Source organism: Oreochromis aureus, linkage group 7 (genome assembly GCF_013358895.1).
Source record: "Oreochromis aureus strain Israel breed Guangdong linkage group 7, ZZ_aureus, whole genome shotgun sequence".
NCBI classification, from domain to species: Eukaryota; Metazoa; Chordata; class Actinopteri; order Cichliformes; family Cichlidae; genus Oreochromis; species Oreochromis aureus.
This window is the reverse complement of record NC_052948.1, coordinates 16,002,107-16,021,096: the sequence shown is the minus strand read 5'-3', so window position 1 is coordinate 16,021,096 and position 18,990 is coordinate 16,002,107. Positions and strand designations below refer to the sequence as shown.

The 18,990-nt window shown below is 42.4% G+C and overlaps 1 protein-coding gene across 1 annotated transcript; it reads right to left on the bottom strand.

Annotated features, from left to right (window-relative positions):
* Positions 1–431: 431 nt before the first annotated feature.
* Positions 432–14,786, bottom strand: LOC116332610 (potassium/sodium hyperpolarization-activated cyclic nucleotide-gated channel 3-like). The gene is made up of 9 exons (XM_039614217.1): positions 14,658–14,786; positions 14,360–14,577; positions 9,704–10,127; positions 8,509–8,670; positions 7,551–7,769; positions 6,216–6,362; positions 5,396–5,636; positions 4,119–4,245; positions 432–1,992 (listed from the first exon to the last, which is right to left on the bottom strand). The coding sequence occupies exons 1-9, from the start codon at positions 14,784–14,786 to the stop codon at positions 432–434; spliced, it is 3,228 nt and encodes a 1,075-aa protein (XP_039470151.1).
* Between the last annotated feature and the right edge of the window lie 4,204 nt (positions 14,787–18,990).

Genomic DNA, 18,990 nt, shown 5'->3' with positions numbered 1-18,990 from the left:
CAATTTTTTTTTTGGTTTTGATCATAACTGAATACGGTTGTGGACGACGTTCCAACTAAACAGGATGTGGCTAAAAGGTTACACAAATTGCCTGGACGATGGGGTTTTAAACAAATACAAATCACAGAGTGCGGTTAGAATATAATACACGGAACAATTGATACTTTCATGAGGTGTTACATATACCCATCAATACAGTTTGGATGTTATTAGCATTTTTAAAGACGCAGTATCCTGTAAAAAATATATATCTGCCACTGTCCATTATCAAACTCGATCCGTTCACTCTGGTTAAAAACGAAACCACTCAGCTCCAATCTGATTAGAATAGCACACCCTCCTACTTCAAAATTTGACATAGTGGTTAAAATGATGCCAGCTCCAGGATATCTTCCCTTCACTCAGGCATTAAAGGAGGGTGTGTCTAAATCTCACAAATTGGACGGGAGTTTGGACTGTTTGTGTTCCTTCTCTAACATTTTAGCGGGAGATCTAATGGGAGGAGAGTGAAAACCAACGGACTGGTGCTGAGGCTCAGGCCCTGAATGTGTCCGACTGACAGGAGTGGCTTGACCCGGGATTGGGGTGTAGGGTTTACTGACAGCCATCGGTGAGGAGAAGGGGCTGGGCGCCCCTGCTACACCCTCAGAGGAGCCGCTTATGGCCAAAGGCCTTTCCTGGTGTATAGAGCTGTGAGAGCCTGAGATAGTCTTTATTTCCTGGGAAAAGAGATCCACCGAGGACTCTGCCCTCTGTTTGAGGGTACAGGCCACCCTGGCAGGGCATGAGGTCTGAAGGGTTAGAGGACTATGAGAGTCCGCGGTGCTGGGGAGCTCACTCTGGCATACTGTCCTTCCCCTCACGGGGCTCTGGACGCTGGGACTGTGGACAGGAGGCGTGTAGCAAGGCGAGGCCTCTGCAGAGCCATACTGGGCCAGGGAGGCGAGGGCTGAGTGCTCTGGGAGAACCTGCGGGAGGAAAACAGACTGGAGTCCTGCCAGGCTGTGCTGGGCCAGAGAGGCTGCGGCCCCGGCTCCGACTGCAGACACTGGCTGATTAAATCCAGCGGAGGATTGGGTGTTGGTGATGAAGGGAAAATGTGGGAGGTTCAGGCCACTGGTTCTCCTGCTTGCTCTGTCACTGCTGGACCCCACCTGCTGTGAGGTGATGTGGGAGGTTTGCTGCAATTGGCTCAGTATGGGGCCGACTGAGCTTGAAATAAGAGGGGTTAACGTGGCGGCTGAGGGGGCCGGGAATCTCCCTGCTAGCCTCCCTGGTGCCCCCTGTTGGAGTAAACCTATCGGTCGTGGTGGGGTGGTCATAGCACCGTGAAACGGCTGGGAGTGGAGCTGAGCGGAGCAGGTGTAGGAGACGGTGGCCTGGCTGATGGGAAACACCGACGCCATGCCAGAGTGGGGAGGATGGAGCAGAGGCTGGTGTGTGTGCAGAGGGGCGAGGGGCTGCAGGCTGCTGGTGAAGATGGGCTGAGACGTCAGTGTGGGTGACAACGGCCCACTGGAGAGTTGCTGTGTCCTGGGGAATGCTAGTGTGGCAGTCTCAACCTCAGATCTAAGGTTGGCAGAGCTAGCGGGAGAATTGGGCCCTGAACCACAGCTACTGGAGGCGCTGGCTCCAACATGTACTCTCTTTGAATGGCTGGACGGGTCCTTCACAGAGCCGGGACGTGGCACCAGAGGATGGTGGAAGAGGATTGGAGGAAGCTGGGACTGGTGGGCCAAGGCCATAGCAAGTGGGGTGGTGGCAGCCGCAGCCTGGAGCGGAGCCTGAACCAGCGGGGCCCAGATGACCGGGGTGGGTGACGGAGGAGCAGGCGGACGGTTTATACTCGGCGCAGTGCTGGTTTGGTTCAGCTGAGTGCACTGGGCCATGTCGCGGTCGTGTTGCACTATTCTTTGGATGATCTCACTCTCATGAAGGTTTAGTGTGCCAGAACTTTGGTGATGCTGAACTTTGTGCTGAAGAACAGAGTTCCTCTTCCCTGTTAAGAAAAGAGAAAAAAAGGCCGTGATGCACTTTTAGCCCCTCCCCTTTTTTCACAAATGACATCCTTAGACATCACATCAGCACCATACGCTGAAGAGGAAGAATTAAATATGATTGTATAACTCAAAAATATATTCATCAATAGTGCGTCCATGCAATGCAAACACTTTTAAATGATGTATTTCTTATTTTGCACACAAAAGCTCCCACAGCTCCTCTCGTATATGGGAGTAAAAAGGCAAATGATACCTCTAGAAAATGCAGCCTGCTGTTAATACACTGCACTCACAATTTGACAGATATTATCTGACAATATTGGCTTACCAGTTTAACGGTGCAAATTTTGTCATATATATTTCCATGCTTTACAATCTCACACTCTGTCACAGTGGGTCTTTAAACAGTGTAGTCTCATCGTTTACAGTAACCCAGCACTGGTTGTAGCACATGTAGCGGAGGAGCATCATGGCTGAGCAAACAGTGGAGTAAAGTCAGTCACTAAGTTGCAAACTAGTTTGTTAAATATGCTTATGTAAAGTTAATCTACAATGATCCAGAAATGTTCCTTGTCTTCTAACTAACATACCAACATACTGCATAAATACACAGTATATAAAGATATCACAAAAAAATGTACTAGGCCTGAAAATCTACTGTCATTCTTCCGCAGATCAGCATATTTCAGTTGAACTTACTGTTTCCAGACCTACTTTTACCCTGAACCTTTAAACCTACCTTCTCTGATTATATTATGTCTCCAGATTAGACTGGAAGCAATCAGAAAGTTAGGAAAATGCCACTCTTTAGACCTAACCATCTCTTTTAGGTTCCAATCCAACTGCAGACTGCACAAAAAATACTCTGTTTGAGTTTAGTTTACTTAGTAAATACTTGCTTATAGATTTGCTGGAGTATAATTCACTGGTCACTTTATTGTGTATACCTGAATAGCTGCTTAAAAATGCAAATATCTAATTAACCAATCACATGGCTGCAACTCACCACATTTAGGCACAGATGCCTTGTAAAGACGACCTGCTGAAGTTCAAACTGAGCATCAAAATGGGGGAAGAAAGCTGACTTTTAATCTTGCATGGTTGTTGTTGCCTAAGCCGGTCTCAGTGTTTCAGAAACTGCTGATCTACTGGGATTTTCCCACACAACCATCTCTAGGGTTTACAGAAAATGGGCCGATAAAAAGACTAAATGTCCAGTGAGAAGCAGTTCTTGTTGATGTCAGAGGTCAGAGGAGAACAGCCAGACTGCTTCAAGCTGATGATAACCACGTGTCACAACCAAAGAGCATCTCTGAATGCATAACACTTTGGACCTTGAAGCAGATGGGTTACGTCTTTGTTAATTAAAAACAGGAAGCTGAGGTTACTGTTCACACCAAAATTGGACAATGGAAGACTGTAGAAAAGTTGTCTGGTCAGATGACTGTCAATTTCTGCTATGACATTGGAATGGTAGGTGTAAACAGCATGGAAGCCTGGCTCCATCCTGCATTGTATGATCAGTTCCGGATGCCGGTGAGTGGGATATTTTCTTGGCACACTTCGGGCTCTTTAGTACAGAGCACCTTTGTGACATAGTGGAACCAGAGACTCGCATCATGGATGTGCAGCTTACAAATCAGCAGCAATTGTGTGATGCTGTGATGTTAATATGGACCAAAACCTCTGAGGAATGTTTCCAGTACCTTGTTGAATCTGTGCTACAAAGAATTAAGACTTCCAAAGGAAAAGGGGGTCCAACCCGACCTTAGCAAGGTGTACCCAGGAAAGTGACTCTAAACTGTTTTCCATTCATAAGATTAATTAGTAAAGTCTAAAGATCATGGATTAATGTGACACTCTTACATTTCAATATTATTATTATACCCTGTTTTCTATTCTTGGCTTTTGTTAGCCGCTGTGCTTAAATACGTGCCTACATCCACGCCACCACTAATAACAGATATAAAGTCCAACTGATGTTAATTTTAGTGCAACACTAAAATTAACAAATGAATTATTGATAATAATATAAAATTGGTGCCAGTAAATAGGTTTTATCTTATCTTTAAGGACTAACCTATGCGATCCAGTCGGTCGAGCGCCACAGTCTCAAACGCCCTCCTCATCATGGGATACTCCTCCAGCACCTCGTTGAAGTGGTCTACAGACAGAGAGTACAGCCGACAGTAGTTATCTGCCCGCACGCTGGCAGTCCTCCTGCCTCGGGTCAGCAGGCAGATCTCTGCAGGGAAAGAGATGAGAAAAAAAACTTCAATTATTTGTTTCACCTCTTTAAAAGACGTCCCGCAGAGTGCAAGGCAGGTATTAACAGCAAGGATTAAATACAAGGCATTACTATGAAGTGTTATATAATGAGTCCCCCACCACCACCACCCACCCTCCTCCTCCTTTCAGAAGTTGTGTGACAAGCTGCAACAGAATTCCTATCTTCTTAGATCCATTCACAAAAGAAAAGTCCAAAATAGTATTATTAGTATGAGATGATAAAGCATGAAAAAGGCTGATGCCTCTGAACTCCACAGATGGAGCACTTAATGCAATTTCTGCAGCTTACAGTTTGTTCTGACCTCATCTGTCGTGCCAGATCAGAAAAATAAAATAATGCGCCATTAAAAAAAAACAGGAGGAAAAAAAGAGGCATATTTTTCAGGACAGACATATTGAGGATATAGACACACAAATACACACACACACACATACTCTGTCTCTCTCCATCTCTCTCCGCCCTATTCTGTCACTTTCTTGAATTTATTACACTTTACATCATGGGATTTCTTTTCATCTTGTGTTGGTTTTAGATGTTTTCTGTCCTAGTTTATTATTTTAACATTTCTTTGTGTTTTTAGATGTAGGGGAATAACTTGAAGCCAAATTGTTTTTGCCCTGACTGTTTTACTCCAAATAAATGCGTGACTATGAAACGTTTAATGTAGCTGCTTTTTTTTCCTTTCCTCGCTTAATACTTCTGCCGAAAAAAATCTGAACAGAATTAAGAGTTTTATGCTTCGTAGTTGACATTTAATGATGACATTTCACTTTGGTGCACAGATGGAACAGACAACAGCAGGTTGAGAAAACATAACCGAGAGGAAAAATTCTGGATTTCAGCTTTAAATATGGTGTAACAAAAAGGGGAAAACCCCACAGATGGAATCAAAGATCGCAAAGCTCTGCCCCTCTTAGTCCCGAGCGCTTTTAAGGAGATGATGTGGACGATTTTTCCCAGCTGTAATAGTCGGGGAAGTTAATCTGCCGAGTGCCTGAGCCAAATAAATCAAAACAAATCATACAATCACCACTCCTTCACATGCATTCAAACTGACCCACTGTCCACTACAGAACATATTAGCATGCAGCGCAGCCGACTTCACCTCCAAAATAAGAGCCATCGGACAACTTGGTGTCTTTGCTGTTCTTGGTCAGGACGCTGACAACGCCGTGCTGGATGAAGTACATCTTCTTGCCGATGGTCCCCTCCCTGATGATGTAGTCGCCCGGCTGGAAGACCTCAAAGCGTAGTTTGGTCAGCATGGAGGTGACGAAGTTGGGATCAGCGTTGGCGAACAGGGGCATGGAGGCGACCAGTTTGCGACAGTTAAAGTTGATGATCTCCTGCAGGAAGGAGAAAAAAAGTTCACTTTTTACATTTTTTTTTTCTTTTTGCTAATGCAATGCCTTCAAAAGCAAATTTCAGTCATGATAAAAGCAGGGGGGCTAACAGCTTAATGCTCTTAATGCTCTTTTAATGAGGTCCCCCGTCCTCTTCAAGCCATTACTTATCAGATTACATGACTATTAACATTGTCAAAGTAACACAGCCATATTAGATTACATAATTAACTGTACACCATTAAGAACAAGGTTGCTCATGTCATGTACTTGTACATTTGCTGCTGACGACAAGAAAACGTTTGCAAAATAAAATAATGACAATAAAAAATTTTAGAAGAATTAAAGAAACGCTAAAAAATAGCCTACAGGTCAGAATAATGTAGCTGTACGCTTATATAAGAATAAAAAATGTATTTGTCAAGAATCATCTGGTTTTTTTACACCAGACTTTACTTAAGGGTTATATTAAACGGACAGTAAATGATTAAGAGCACAAATAACAACTTTATGTTGTCTTTAAGCATTTACACATTGTTTGCATAATGTATATTATTTAAAAATCATCTGTTGATGGCTGACCTCTCTCAGCGGTTCATTCAGTTCCTCCAGTATGCTCTCCTCGTCAAACATCTTGCCCTGATACCGGTGTTCGTAGTAGTCGTGGATCCTCTGACGCATGTCAGCAGGAAGCTTGTGGAAGGACATGTACTGCTCCACTTGTTTGTACTATGAAAAACACAAAGAGAACACTTATTAACATGATTTTAAAAAATGTATATATATATATTCATGTTGATTAGAGTAACAGAAGGCTGCAAATGTAATGTAACGTAACCGTGAGACAAAATGCAAAGTCATGTCAAAATGAATATATTACACTGATTGATGTGTTGGCTCAGAGGTAGGAATATAATGTGTCTCATTATTTTAACAGTCAACTGTCAGGCCATCTGTGAAACCTGCCCACAGTGCAATGTTGTGACTCTGCCCCATCTGACAATTACAGTTGTGCTCTGCAGGCTGCAGCTAATAACATTAACTACTGTGTCCTTCAGCAGTGTACTCTAGCAGCAAAGCACCAAATATGGTCCATGTACCCTGACTATGCATGGTAAATCCAGCTGTAAGTGTCAGCTCTGCTTTTGATAATGCACTGCCATGTCTGTCTTTTTTGTGTCATGCTGCAGTTCGTCTGTCCTTTCCCATATTCTCCGACGAAAAGTTAACGGCAGCTTTACGCAGGTGTGTAAAACATGTTTTTGCAAACAAAAAAAATGGGTTTACTCTCCCCTTCATGATCTGTCACTTAGTGAAAAGCAGCAATATTGAAATATAAAATAGAAATCCTGCATTAAAAATCGTACTTAGGTAGATGTACAGATTAAAATACATCACACAGAAAAAAAGCTCCTCTCCTGCATCTAATAATATATGATATCAAATAATAATAATATTATAGTATAGTATTCATATTTTTTATTTTTTAAGGTGATGCACATCTTACAGTTGTAATCTGCCTTTAAAGCTTATTGTTGTTCATATACATATATATATATGTATATGCAAAATACTCATATTAAATGTGGCCACAGTTGAAGTAATGAGGTCAGCATATGTGCAAGTAATCCCTCTGACTCAAAATCGCAGGCTTCAGACTGCTGTAGCCACTCATTATAAATAAGGTATAAGTAACTAAAGGCCCTATTTAAGCTGGAGCGAACTTAAAAAAAATTATAGCTGGCAGTTTAACCTAAAACAGCACATTTTATAAACTGATGATAATTTTTTCTGTCACTTCATAATTTGATAATGTAATAAGTGAAACAGTTAAATAATCTTACCCTGTGAAATGTAGTGGAACAGAAGTGTTATAGCAGAAGTAAAACTGTGGATGATTTTTCAGCAAACACCCACCTTTTCTTGGTACTGCCTCCTGGAGGAGTCCAGAGACTGAATGAGTGCAGTCGCATGCCCCACAAACATGGCAAAGCAGGTGGCGCCCACAATCATGCTGAGGATAGTGAGCCACACGTCAGCCATGCCAATAGGAGGGTACAGGCCATACCCGATACACAGCATGTGACTCATGGCCTTGAACAGGGCGTAGGAGTACTGCTGACCCCAGGTGTCATTCTGAAAGTGATGCGGAGGAGGAGAGATAAAGCGTACGGCTATCTACGACCAGCCGCTCAGGAAATATTTGATTTGGTAGATTTTTCCACCGGATGCCTCTCCTGAATGTGTAAACCACTACATTACGGAGCCATCGTACATCACGTCTAAATCAGCTTAATCTGAGCTTATGGACGTGAACACAGATGTATGTCCCAGCTGTTACAAAACATCATTTATGGGTAGGCCTGTTTCAGTTTCTGCTCTACCTGCTGTAATGCGATAATTTAAAACAAAAAACTTATTGTAAAGCAGCTCCAACAATTCTAATGTTGCCCGTGTGAAATTTTTCATTATCCTTTGGTGGTCTGTCAACAAGATTGTGCAAAAAAAGAAAGAAAAAGAAATAAATTAATGATGTAGATGCAGATTATTTAAAAACTAAAACAGCAAAATAAAGCACTGGCTTTGGTGGTGGATGACCTTTTCATAGTTTATATGCCTAAACAGCAGCATCTTCTTCAGGAGGTGTTAACAGCTTTGCAAATAAACAAAAAACATCCTATTTTTGCAAAATGTTTATTGGAAAACGTGTGACTGAAAACTGGATATGAAGATTAAACGCGCTACCTGTTAATTTAATCTGTGCTCTCAAACCGATAACTAATGAAGCTTATAGATAAATGTCTGCATGTGGTTCGTCGTGTTTTCGGGAGGAACACATTTTGGAGGCTGTCTGACTCATAAATAATCCACTTACCACCATCTTGTTCCTGGTGACCCAGCAGTCTGGGGGGAAGTCTTGCAGCATGGGAACCAGAAACTGCAGACAGCCATCCCAGTGACACAGCAGCAGCATCATACCAATCAGGTTCATGATACGCACCATGGCGCTGGCAAGGTCGTATGTCATGTGGAAAACCTGTGACACAGATTTTCAGAATTAGGGGGAGAGAGAAAAAAAAAGAGAGATAATAAAACACTCCTATCTCTTCTATAAAATGTTAACACCCATGCACGCAAACAGAGGATTTGAAATAAACAGGAGGAACCGCGATGATGGTGTTGATGGATGCAAGCGAACTATACCGAACCACACTTAATCTTCTATAGACTACCAGAGGCTATTTCAGAGCAACCATCTGTAACGTTAATGGCTGATGGGGATGGAACATATAAAAAAACAATAATGCGGGATAATATCTCTTATTGAGTAAGCTGACTGTGTGTAAGTGTGTTTAAACGCAGAGCCAACAAATTAACTCTGTAGCAGCACTTCTTTTTTTTCCGCATACAGAGCGAAAGTGTAAGAAATCTGTTAATGAGAGAAAAACCTTAGTATGCACGGTGCCTAAAGGGGAACCTGTGCTGTTAAAAAGATGGATGTGCACATTAAACATGGAGAAAGTTTCAAAAAATGAGATCAGGCTTCAGGCAGCTGCAAACGCTTGGTTTCAGATTGAGTTTTTTCTGCCTTAATATACTCCTCCTTCATCCTGCTGCTCTTCAAACCTTCTGTTGGCAAGAGACAGCCAATGAGAGGAAAGCTGGCTTAAAGTGAGAGGATCTAAAATAGTTTGTGTCAGGCAGAGGATGAACTGATAAACTGGCTGACTGGTAGACAATGATTACTTTTGAACTGTGAACCATGCAAAGCTACTCCAGTAGAGTCTTGGAATATAAGGATGAAGGTGGAAATGAGCACAAGAGGTCCCTTTGAAATGAGAGAAGCATCTGAGAGCATGCTGCAGGTATTAATCTGGAAAATACTGTAAGAAAGTCACTAAATATCAGCCCCACTACTTGAATGACTTAAAAAATATTCACACTTAAGAAGCTAGAAGCTGTGAATTTGTTCATTTTTTATCGACTAATAAGTTTTAGACTGTGACAAAATCTTTTAAATATCCAACCAGTCATTTGAAGCTAGCCAGTATGAGGCTATCTTCATCTACCTCTTCCCACTGGTGGATATAGCGAATGAGTCTGGAGAGGCGCAGCAGCCGTAGCAGACTGAGGATCTTTGTGAAGCGGACGATCCTCAGAGCTCGGGCCGTCTTGTAAAAGTCTGAGTCGATGCGCGTCTCCACGATAAGAAAGATGTAGTCCACGGGTATGGAGGAGACGAAGTCCACCACGAACCAGCTCTTCAGGTACTTGATCTTGATCTGATGCGGGTCCAGGATGATCTCCGTGTTGTCCTCCTTGACGATGCCCGTGCGGAAGTTGAGGACCAGGTCCATGAGGAAGAAGGTGTCCGACACGACGTTAAAGACTATCCAGGGCGGCGTGTGCTCGTCCTTAAAGAAGGTGATGCCCACGGGGATGATGATGAGGTTCCCCACCATCAACAGCAGCATTGTCAGATCCCAGTAGAACCTGAAAGATGGACAGTTGGATATGACTCACACCATAAACCACAGCAGCCCAGCGTCATTACGGCACAGAAATGGCTTATTTCTTCTTATTTGATGTAAACAGAGGGTACAGTCTCCTCTAGGTCTGACTAAAACTTCTCTGGGGTTACCAAAGTTACATTGTAGATATAATACACAGAAAAATAAAGATTTAGAGGCGAGAACATTTTGGTGAAAGGTACAAATTCATGTGTTGCCTTTCCTCTTTTCTTTTGATAAAATTTAATTTAATTTATCATATGATATTAGGTTGTCGGTGTTAGTTGTGGTCTCTGCTAAATGACCTAGTTTCATTAGAAAAGTAAACTTGCAGTAACAATGACAACAGGCCAAGAAAAGCAATTATAGTAGGAGCTCATAAATGCGATGCAATTCGGTTACTAATTTAGTTTAAAAACAGAATCTAAATAAACACATGCTGGTATTAAATCTCAGCACGGCAGAAAACCTGATTGCAAATGTCATACCTTTGTCATAAGAGCCGAGCTAAACAAATGAAAACTGATGTAAATGAAATGTTTCTGGGTGACCAAAGAAATAGGAATAACCCGCTTGTGGATTTGAAAATTCAAAATGAGCATTTTTTGCCTTCAGTTAAGAAAAAAATTGGACAGAATAACTGGCAATAAAAACGCATCTGTTTGCACTTTGTATTAAAACAACAACAAACAGGGACGACCCGTGGGAACATTTCATCAATTCAAAGCCAATCAGTGTTCGCTGCTTAGTTTACACAAAACACTTAACACAAGTATGTGTGAGTATGTGCTCCAGATTCAAAGTGATTCTGGCTACTTATAGAAATTAATCTCGCTGTTTCACACGGTCCGAAAACCCAGCAGATCTGTGTCCAAATGAGCAGAAACAATGTAAACAAGCAAAGAATCATTCTCTGATTCAGTTAAAGACTGGGCCAAATGGGAAAAGAGTGACACTGGTTATTAGGAATTCATTTGAATTACTCATGAATACATATTGATTTTCAAAAGTAGCAGCAGCAATATCTTCAGTTTCATCGAAAACTGCTTAGATTGTCTGTTACTAGTCATTTACACACAAAGGAGAAAACATTTATTTAGCAAATGTTCTTATGAAATTGAGAAATATGGCTAATTGGAGTTCACTGTAAGCTATTCTGACTCTTGATTTATGTTTCCCAGCTGTTTGATGTACTCATTCTTTTTAATCCAGCTTTCTCCATTTGTCAGAGTCACACAGTAATGTGCAACTCATCCACACAAAGAGAGTGTAAGATGTGGTGAGCGTGAATGCCAGATGAGAAACCATACATGTGACAGTTCATGAGTGAGTCGTGTCAAAAAACAAAACATAAACAAATGAACAACTGATCACATGACAAACATGCAGGGTCAGCAAAAACCGCACACCAGCTGGAGGTTAAGAAACCAAATACCTCATCATCTCATCAGCAGGTATATTTAAAACTTTAGCGTTTTCTCCACGACTGGGGGGGAAAAGAAAAGATATGGAGGCTCAAGCATGCCAAAATAATTTTTTCTTTTAAAAAGTGTAAAGTTATACATTCATAAATATTAAAATATACAGAATCTGAGCTTCTAATTAGCTTATGTATTTATTTATTTTCTTACTTAATTTTCTCTTTAAGCGATACCTTTGTTTTCAAAGGTAACCCGAATTGCATTTTCTTACAACTTAATTATGCTTTTTCTTTATACATTTTTTCTTTTTTTGTGCAAAGGATGCAGTAGTCATTCAGAGCGTCACTGTTTGATCCATGCCAGTTTCACCACAATATTATATGTAATATTTGCTTTTTGAGGTGATACCTCCCAGTGGTTTGCTGTTGTGATGAGTTACAGGTGCTGCATTGTGTTACTGGTGATGGAAAACATTCTGGAGTCGAATGAAGACAACACGGTGGAAAGAGGCAGAGGAATCTGAACAGGTGAATGCATTTCTACCTCTTCTAGTTTACTTACACCCAAAACGTTCACAGTCACATGTGCCAAAATTCAGAAACCAGTGAGGGCACGGTGGCCATTTGTTCTAATCAGCTTTCTGTTGTTCTCTGCCAAACAAAGAATTTGCATTTCTCTCGACATCTGCCCGTTGTCTCTGCAGTGACACACTGGTCCTAATTGCGCTTCCTCTCTCTGGCTAAATCCACCGTTATCTCCTGGGAATCCATGTCATCTCCAGAAGTCAGCGCCCATCAGCCAGATGTTGAGTAGTTAGCATTACTGCTCTGCAAACGTCACTGTGCTGCAGAGCGCTGGAACAGCTGGATAATTTTATTTATTTATTTATTCATTTATTTATTTATTAATTTTTTTAAAAAAGGTCTGCAGGGGACGGTACATTGCTGACCACCCTGCTGGCATATCGGCTGCCTGTGCGCGCAGAATTCAGTCCACAAAACAGACAACTGGCTGGTGTAATCTGATGTTACCATCGAAACAAAGCTGCTGGTTGTACGGTCTGTGGACCTCGACTGGTCCAGAGACAAAATCTTGCACTATTGAGGTCAGAGTGCAACTACGTTAAAGAGCATGAGAGCAAAAAAGAGAGGGGAGTTACAAGCAAAGTGAACACAAAAAGGCTTAAAATGGTGAAAGGAGCTTAGATCAATCAGGACAGCTGAAAAAGGGATCACATTTGTACTAGAGATACTTATCTCTTGCTGCCAGAGTGCAGCTGAAACACAACAGCCTGCATGCAGCTCAGTGGCTTAACACACACCTGTACTGTGGCTCAGGCCCACCAGCAATCATATTAACCATATTTTTGCAGTGTGCCAGTTCAGTGTGTCTGCTGCTGTATCCTTAGAAAGCTTTAGAATGAAAAAAAAAACGAGCAGTTACTTGATAAAAACATCAGATTGTGTGTGCCTATAGGAAGATAACAGGAAACCGTACATGGGTTATACAATGCCTTGCTGACGGTCATGGATGCGCACAGTATGTCAGCTCACAAGCAGGGAGCGGAGCTGCCTCTTTGCTGGATTGCCACAAAATCTCAGAATAATCTCTGGTGCTGCAAAAGGCATCTGTAACTTAAAATGGGATCTGCGGGATAAAGCGTTCACCTTATGAGACCCATGCCAAGCACTAAAAATGTCTCTCCTGCTCGCACTGCGACCCAAAGTGAGCATAAAGTAACAACACCTCGTACCTCACACACGGAGTTAACAGCTGGCCGTCCTGATTCCTCACAACACACCATTTTCATTTCAATCTCTCTTTCTTTCTTTCTGTGTGTGTGTGTGTGTGTGTGTCGCTCTCTCTCTCTCTCTCTCTCTCTCTCTGCGTTTTTGTGGCATGTCCCCTCCCCGTCCACACCATCTCTGCTCCATTAGACTAATTGTGCTGTAATAATCTCCCACTGATGTGTGCTTCTAATATCTTGAATGGTCATGTTACCCTATTTTGATTACCCCATTTCCAAGCCCCTGCTGCACTCTGTAATCCATTGCCCTGGCTAAATGATAACAAAAAAAAAGTGTAATTCAGATGAGTGGAAAAAACTGCAGTGGCACACATCGGCATACAGCTGACTGATGAAAAATATGATGACAGTGAGCATTAAGGTTAAATGCCGGGAAAATCTTTTGGTGGTGGACCTAGCCAGAATACTGGTGTGCAATGAAATAATGCAGCATGGCTGGGAAATTTGTTAACTGTGGTTGGCTTAGTTTGTTGCACATACATGCAGAAGGTGCAAAGAGTTAATTAAGTTCTACATAACCTGATGACACCATGGACACACACGCACACACTGGGCCAACCAAAGCAAAAGGACTTATATCCTGCATATGCACGATATAACCACGTTTCCCTGCAAAAAATGTAGACAACGCTTTTAAAAATGTCCATTTGCACACGTTAAGCCATTTATCTGCTCAAGGTGGGCTACTGAGGCACATTTAGCTAATGATCTACCTGTTCTGCACAGCCTTACACTCCTGATTATCGTGCTGCTAATATGGCCACTATAGTTACAGAAAGGCATGCACGGGGATTATTGTTTATATCCTTAATACATTTCATGGCTCATTCATTCCAGGCAGTTTTTAAATTATTAGTTTTAACGCATGCGCAGGCCAAATGAGCCTTTAATGTGTGATAGGATCACTGCAGCACTTCGTTGTAGGACACAACTATTTGCGATTTGAAAAAAAAAGAAAAAGAAAAGGGATTTCTGCACAGAAATTACCTAAAATCACTGTAGGGGTGGATTATCCAGAAGCCTGCAGACTTCACGCGTTCCCTCTCGTGTTCCACGGCCCTCTCACTGCCCAACATCCGCAGGGAGAACTTGTTGACTCCCGGCTGGAGCATCGCCCCAAACTGCCGGTGCATGAAGCCAGCCTGGTAGAGACGCTCATCTTCGGGTATTATTTGCTCGGTGCCCTCCAACTTGATGAAAGTTGACTGGTCAAACAGTGACGGTTGCCCCACTATGCCGGTCAGCCCACCCGTTGCCCGCTGCAGGGCCCCGGGGCCGTGCTCACCGGGGAAACTCTCGTTGACTCCAGCATCAGCCTCGGGGATGAGGCGCCTCTGCTCCGCCAAATCTGACCCGGGGGGATGCCGTCCGGAGATGGAAGAGATGCTGCCCCTAAAAAAGCGGCAGTCCCCATTCAAGTTGGTCTTCACGGTGACGTCCCTCTCAAAGTCTTCGACCCTGGCCTCCCCGATGCTCTTGCAACTGCTCGCGGGAGACAGAGAGGACAAATGTTTGAGCCCGATACTTTTCCTTTTAGTGTCCTTGTCGCCGTTCTCCCCTTCGTCAGTCACAAAGGGCTTTTGCCCAATGTTTTGCGGCAAACTGTAGAGCCGTTTGCGCATGGAGGACTGGAATCTCTCCATTTGGAAGAAGCAGAAGAGGTTGCGCTCTAAGGACAGCCCGTGAAAGCGGGGGGATGAATCATGAATCTCACACACTCGGGGTGCCGCTGGAGGCAAAAACAGTGACGGGGGAGGTCCGCAGGACGGGTCGTATCTTATCTGACTCTTGGGACGTGCCGCTCTCCTCCGGTTCAAACATTGAGATGCGTCAACGAATACGCGGCGGCTGCGATCAGACGCTCATGTAAAAGCGCCAAACGACAAATGCATGTAAATCCAGGTAAGCTCGTTGAGTGCAGACGGGAGCGCATCAGGATGCAGCATGCTGAGCGTCGGACGTGCCGGAGTGGGAGAATGCTGCTGCTGCTGTTGCTGCTGCTGAGCTCCTCAATGACAAAGCATGATCCCCACCTCCCCCGAAAGCCTATCTGAGCCCTCTCACAGCGCAAGGTGAATACACACATGCACGCAGCTGCCCCTGGTTTTCACTGAGCGCTGACATCACTAATCCATAAGCCTCGCGCTTTCTAATAACGTGAATATTGATGGAGCTAATCTATCGGGTTGCCATAGGAGCCAGGATGGCACACGCGCTCACCCCGCCCAGGCAGGACAAACTGGAGAGGATGATTCAAGGATGCGATCTGGCATTGGAGTTGGTAGTTAAATAGTTGAGAGGATGTAATCTTAAGGTTTGGTGTTTGTGGCATCGGGCCTCACACTGAACAATCTGATATTTGCCCAACCCGGTGAATGATGTTGGGCACAAAACTGACACTTAAGTCTGATTGACACGAGTTTTACACGAGCTGCATCCTGTGTTTAAGCATGCGTGGTTGTTTGTGATGCTCAGGATGCGCAAATCTTGTGCCAATCTTGGTCATTTCTGGTAGTCAACGTGGATTGTACGTCCTTGGCACCACATGCACGGCAGCCAGAATGTGCGTCTATATGATGTGTATGGCTCTACTGGATTATCAGGGTTTTGCAGGTTCACCTGGCTATGAAAAAACTAAAACTAAAAACAGTGCACCTGGAAAAATCTTAGGAATGACACCTGTAATCCATAAGCCTACCAACCCAAATTATTCTCTTACCTGCCTGGATTTCTCACCCAGGGTTAAAATATCTCAAATTGACCACCGGATAATGATGGTATTGCATTTTACTTTTCCCCCAAAACACTGGCATGATCCCCACTGTATAAATAACGCTGAATGCTTCATTGAAAATCATCAGTTGGGGGTTAATTAAAACTAAAATAGTGCACAAAGCTGTTTGGTCACATATCACCTGTGTTTTTGGCAAATGTGTTGCATCAGTGTTTCAGTTTTATTAGCTCGACAAGACAGTTTTAGTTAAATGGAGAAGCGATGAAATACTTCAGCACTGGCCAACGTGGCAAATTAATTTGATGAAAGGTTGTTGACAGCTGGCTGCATTAAGGTTGTATGATTCAATCCAAATGTCACTAAAGTGATTTAAACCATACAGCAATCTCATATGGCACACTGCCAACCAACAAGAAGGGCTGAACAGTTTGTTTCCCTCGAAATTTTTCCCCACGACACAGTGGTAAACTAATTAAAATCATCATTTGTGAGCCGCTTGCACAACTAAGAGAACTCTTCTTCCACTTGATTCATTCATTTTAATTCCCTGCCATCAGTGGCCACATAACACGGGGATATAAAGTAGCACACAGGGAAACAGGTTATTCTCTTTTATTTATTTGCTGCTTGTTAGTCTCCTAAAGGGATGCCTATATACATACCCCATGCCTCATTCACTCATTCATACTTTTTCTACACCTAAGTGCTTTCTATTTAATATTCACATTCATACCCCGATGAACACATCAGAGAGCAACCTAGGGTTCAGTATCTTGCCAAGTTGTACTTAGGCATGTAAACTGGAGACTGGGGCAGCCGGAAATCAAACCACCAGCCTTCCCATTAGTAGACCTGCTCTACCTCCTGAGCACCCCAGTAGATGGGCTACAGCAGCAGAAGACAATCAGGTGCTGCTCCTGTCAGTCAAGAACAGCTCTAAACCCAAAAAGGGGTCCAACCCGTTATCAGCGAGGTATAATTAATGAAGTATCTGATGTATACTTTTTATATACATTATATACACAGTTAGCACACAATGAGCTCAAAATTTACAGAACAGACATGCTCCGTCTTAATCGTTGCTCCTTAAGATGTTTGTGCTGTCCGTGGATTCTTGTGGACACATGCAGATGGAGGTGCGGAGTTGCCATTTCCGATCAAGAACAAGAAATGATGGGTTTGCTGTTTTTTTTTTGTTTGTTTGTTTTTCTGAACCTCTGAACTGGCAAGCAGAGGACGTGAGGCTCACAAACTCTTGGTTCTTTTTGCAAAAGCCAGGCGAGACGGACATAATCAGAAGAAAATGGGAGAGGGGTTTTAAAGAGACAGAAGCCAAAGTAGTTTGTATTGGTGCAGTTACATAAGTCTAGTGTGCTGAGAATCATACAAAGCTTGACTAGTTTGCCATAAGAATAGAGAGATTTAAACAACCCCTGAAATACTGAAAGTTACCGCTATGAGTTACCGCCTCCACATTTGAGTAACATCGAGTATCTTTTCACATTGGAAACATTTTTTGTTTTATTTAAGTAAAAAAAAGATTCAGTTTGACAAAATACCACTTCATTTAGGTGTCAAACAATTAATAAAATCATCTATTACCCCAAAACTTACATTTAAATGGTATGTCACACTGTATGATGCTATTTTGCACTAATCACTGCTTTGTTTCACTTACCACTAAAAGTCTTTATTTAAGACAACTAATTATATGCCATTTGTGACACATGATGTTGACAACTGTGGCAGCAGATGTAAATAAAGTAAATAAATAAAATAAATAAATAAATAAATAAAACATTAATCTCTCCATTAAGTTTGGAGAACTCTTTAGATTTGTTATTAAAACAATCCGCTGGCGTGTTTAAGAACTAGTCCATCACACTGGTTTAAAGTTCACCTGACATCCGAGAGATTAATCCGCCCGGAGGGAACAACAAATCATTTTTGTCAGGAGTTGTGTTCCCTCCTTTTTTTCCGGGTTCACAAAGTCACAGATGTCTCTCTGCTCTAGAAATGGACTGATTTTATTACCGTTTGAATCCTGCTGACATATTAATCCAGGGTGCAGCATTACATCACAGGAATTAGACCCAAACAATTAATAGAACAGTTAAAAAAAAGACAGAAAAAGTCACAGAACAATAGTTTATAATTCTCCAGCTGGTAATAGCTTTTTAAAATATTCCTAAAAGTCCATCAGGGAAGAAACTGATGCTACCAGCCAGGAGGAATGAGAAAATAGTGCCCGCCTTTGTTGTGCTGCAGCAGTTTCCCACATTTTGTGATGAATGTGCTTCCCACTACAGCTCGAGGATAACACAGGAGAAAAAATATATGCCGTATTTATTTTAAATCTAGTGAGATATCACACTTTTTTTTAAAGCTTTACAAGATAAATTGATCTCCCTTTTTGAAGAAGAAGAAGAAGAGGCTTAGGACAGTGTTTAAGAGGAACAGTTTCAAGTCCAGATATGGACTGGTGTGAGAGTAGGCAGCAATGAATGGACCAAAACTGAATGAAACCAAGCACCTGGGTACAGTATGCTCTCCACAGAGCGGAGAGTAAAGATATGCCCCTTTCTTCTTCTTCTTTCTTTTTTGGGATTACATAAATGTCTGTGACCGCTCTGTTATCTGTTATGTTTGCAGTTTCGTACTATGCAAAGTGTTGAATAAAGTTTAAAAGAAAAAGAAAAGGCTTCAAAGATTAAGGACGTCTCATGTGACTCAGTTTAAATTTGCACATTGATTTTTATACCAAGCAAAGAGAACTGTACAACAAGAACACAGATCAGTCTCAGTAAACCAACTGAGATGTATGTATGCATGCATATTCCAATGATGTGCACTAAAATCAGGAATGAAAAGCTTTTAATGGCTG